The sequence below is a fragment of the Microchirus variegatus genome, assembly GCF_963457635.1.
Source record: "Microchirus variegatus genome assembly, chromosome: 8".
NCBI classification, from domain to species: domain Eukaryota; kingdom Metazoa; phylum Chordata; class Actinopteri; order Pleuronectiformes; family Soleidae; genus Microchirus; species Microchirus variegatus.
Window position 1 is genome coordinate 7,545,823 of NC_139809.1, and position 2,821 is coordinate 7,548,643.

General features: G+C 45.1%; 1 protein-coding gene across 1 annotated transcript; it reads right to left on the bottom strand.

Annotated features, from left to right (window-relative positions):
• Window positions 1-274: 274 nt before the first annotated feature.
• On the bottom strand, window positions 275-2,140 carry LOC310930195 (arg8-vasotocin receptor-like; the record flags this gene model as incomplete). The annotated part of the gene is made up of 2 exons (XM_083893107.1): window positions 275-558; window positions 1,192-2,140. 2 exons carry the CDS (start codon window positions 2,138-2,140, stop codon window positions 275-277), a joined length of 1,233 nt encoding a protein of 410 aa, XP_083749233.1.
• Between the last annotated feature and the right edge of the window lie 681 nt (window positions 2,141-2,821).

Consider the following 2,821-nt stretch of genomic DNA (forward strand, 5'->3'; position numbering starts at 1 on the left):
TCAGCAACCTTTGACTTTTTGACAATAATTGTGGAGATATTATGAAACAAAAAAATAAAAATACACATAAAATAATATTTATTTTGTAATTATCTGTATCTCTCTCAAGTCTTGATTGGTTTGGAGTGTGAAGCGAAATTTATCACTGCCACAACAACCGGTCATGGACAAAGCTGAGAGGAGCTGATTCTGTTTGTGTACCGCGGTGTTCTTGCCAGACACATGTTCATTCCCCATTACCCCCTGTAAACAGAGTTGCCTGCTGTGTGTGTGTTTACTCCGTCTGAATGGAGGACTTGAGAGAGTTGTCCAGCTCTCTCCAGTTGCCAGTGCTGCCCGTGGGGCTGCGGTTGGTCATCTTAGTCAGCAGCGTCGTCCTGCGGATGCTGCTGTCCGAGTCCTCCTTCTTGAAGTCCGTGTTTGTTTTGTGACAGCCAGAGAAGCAGTGCAAAAAATCCTGGAGGAGGTGACCACTGAAGATCATGTATATCCACGGGTTACAGCAGCTGTTGAGGCTGGCGAGGAGTGCAGACAGAGTCACTGCTGTGTTCTCAGAATCTATGAAGCAGAGAAAGGAGACAGGAAAAGGACAATTAATCACACAAACATCTGGCACAGGCAAAGCTGCAGGAAGACCCGTTCAAGCTAATTTATGTGGTGCCAAAAATGTAAAACACGTTGTTTTTTCCCCTCTTAAAGATGTGAAAATGTTTCAAATTCACACATTGATGAGGTTAGTGTTTTACATACAATTCTTCTTTTTGGTAGTGTGATTTTCTGGGTATTTGTAATCTGCCTGTTGGACATAAAATATAATAAATCAAATATGTAGTAGTGTTAATAATATTAAGACAACAATTAAATATTTGTAGATAAAAATAAATTTAACATGACGTTTTTAAAAAAGCCAGCTTGTTTTTTTCCTTCTTTCATCTCTTAGTTTCTGTTTTTAAAGCTCACAATAATGCACCTTTAAACAAAAATATGTGTTTAACCTTTTCACGTTACATTTGTGTCATCAATTAATTCATTACACAGGAATATATTTGTTTTTGTGTGACAAGTAAAGCCGTGCGTAAAGGCTGTGCGCAAATGGATGTGCGGTTACGCACAACGGTTACACCTCACAGAGTTTAAACTCGTCAATTAACCCACAGATTTGGTATTTAATTTAATTGTTTTCTCACTCACCAGCATATTGGAAGTCCTTGTCCCACACTGACCACATCTGCACGGTGAAAAACGGCGCCCAGCAGATGATGTACGCCAGGACGATCACAAAAGTCATTTTAACTGTCCTCAGCTTTGCTCTCGATATGTTCGTGACGCTGCTGACTGAATTCTTCCCAATCAGTCCGCTCTTGCTCGCGGAACCTGTCGTCGTTTTCCTTTTCTTGTATTTGATGTTTTTCCAAATATTGTGGCAGATGAAGCCATAGCACAGCCCGAGAATGACCACTGGCACGAGGAAGATGCCGCCAGTGATCCAGGTGATGTACACCTTGGTGCCCCAGGGCTCGATGAAGTTCGCCCAGCAGTCATAGGTGCCCGAGCCGTTCTTCACCTCGCTCAGGGAGAAGATGAAGTACTGCGGTGTACTGAGGACCAGGCTGCACATCCACGTTGAGATGATCATGATGTAGGAGCGCTGGGTGGGCTGCTGGAGAGTTTTCAGGGGGTGGCAGATTGCAATATAACGGTCCAGGGTCATCATCACCATCATGTAGGTGGAGGCAAACATCCCCATCACCTGGAGGTGCTTCACTATCCTGCAAAGAAAGTCTGGACCGTAGAAGCGGTAGGTGATGTCCCAGCAGAGCTGCGGCAGCACCTGGAAGAAGGCGACCACCAGGTCCGCCAGGCTCAGGTGCTTGATGAAGAGGTGCATTCGCGACATCTTCTTCTTGGTGTTGTACATCGCCAACAGGACGCTCACATTTCCAATCACTGCGACCACGAAGGTGATGCTTAAGACCATGATCTCCATTTGGGCCACGTCCTCGTTTCGCGCAAATGGATCGGATCCATTTGGATGGACTGTGCCGTTCCCAAGTGTCCCCATCGTTAGGTCGTTAGCGGGAGTGAAAACCAGAGACCGGTTCCCTCCGCTTAGAAGCAACGCATAAGCAGGAGTGGGCATGGCACTGCCCCTCTGTGCGCCCTAGCGGAATCCGTGCCAGAGGGGCCGAGAAGTGCCTCTCCGATCCGTTTAAGGAGCTACCTGACGCACACACAGAGGATCCCGCTGTGCTCTGACTTGTGGCGGCTGCATGGGCTTTATAAACTCAAGTCCAATTGCAGACCAACGTGTGCGTAAAGCAGATACACTGCAAAAAATGACACGCCTCAGAAAGTCACCTCGTGTGGGGGCAGAACCTAAACCAGAGTTTGAAACCAAGTCAAATGGATGTGTTCTGCAGGGATTAAATAAAAGAGGTATTTCAATATATGTGGAAATATTTGATTTAATTTGTTCGAGTGCGCACTGGTCTGTTTGAAGACACATTTTCCAGAAAACTGCTCATATTATAACCATGGAATTAGTTTTTTTTTCTCCTTCTTTTTTTTTTTTTGCAGTGCACAGCCAACCCCTGCCCCATGGCAGCTCTCTCACTGTATTAAAGAGACACGCAAACTAGAATTGTTTGCAAAAGAGTAAGTGAGTCGGCCAAGTTGACTTGGGAACAGTGTTTGTATTCAAATGCTGAGTGGATTTAGCACGATCTCAATTTAACGCGCAACACATTTCTGTGAAGTCTGCTGCATTCACTTCATTGGGAATTCATTGATCAACACACAGGAATGTTGTTTGTCTTCACTC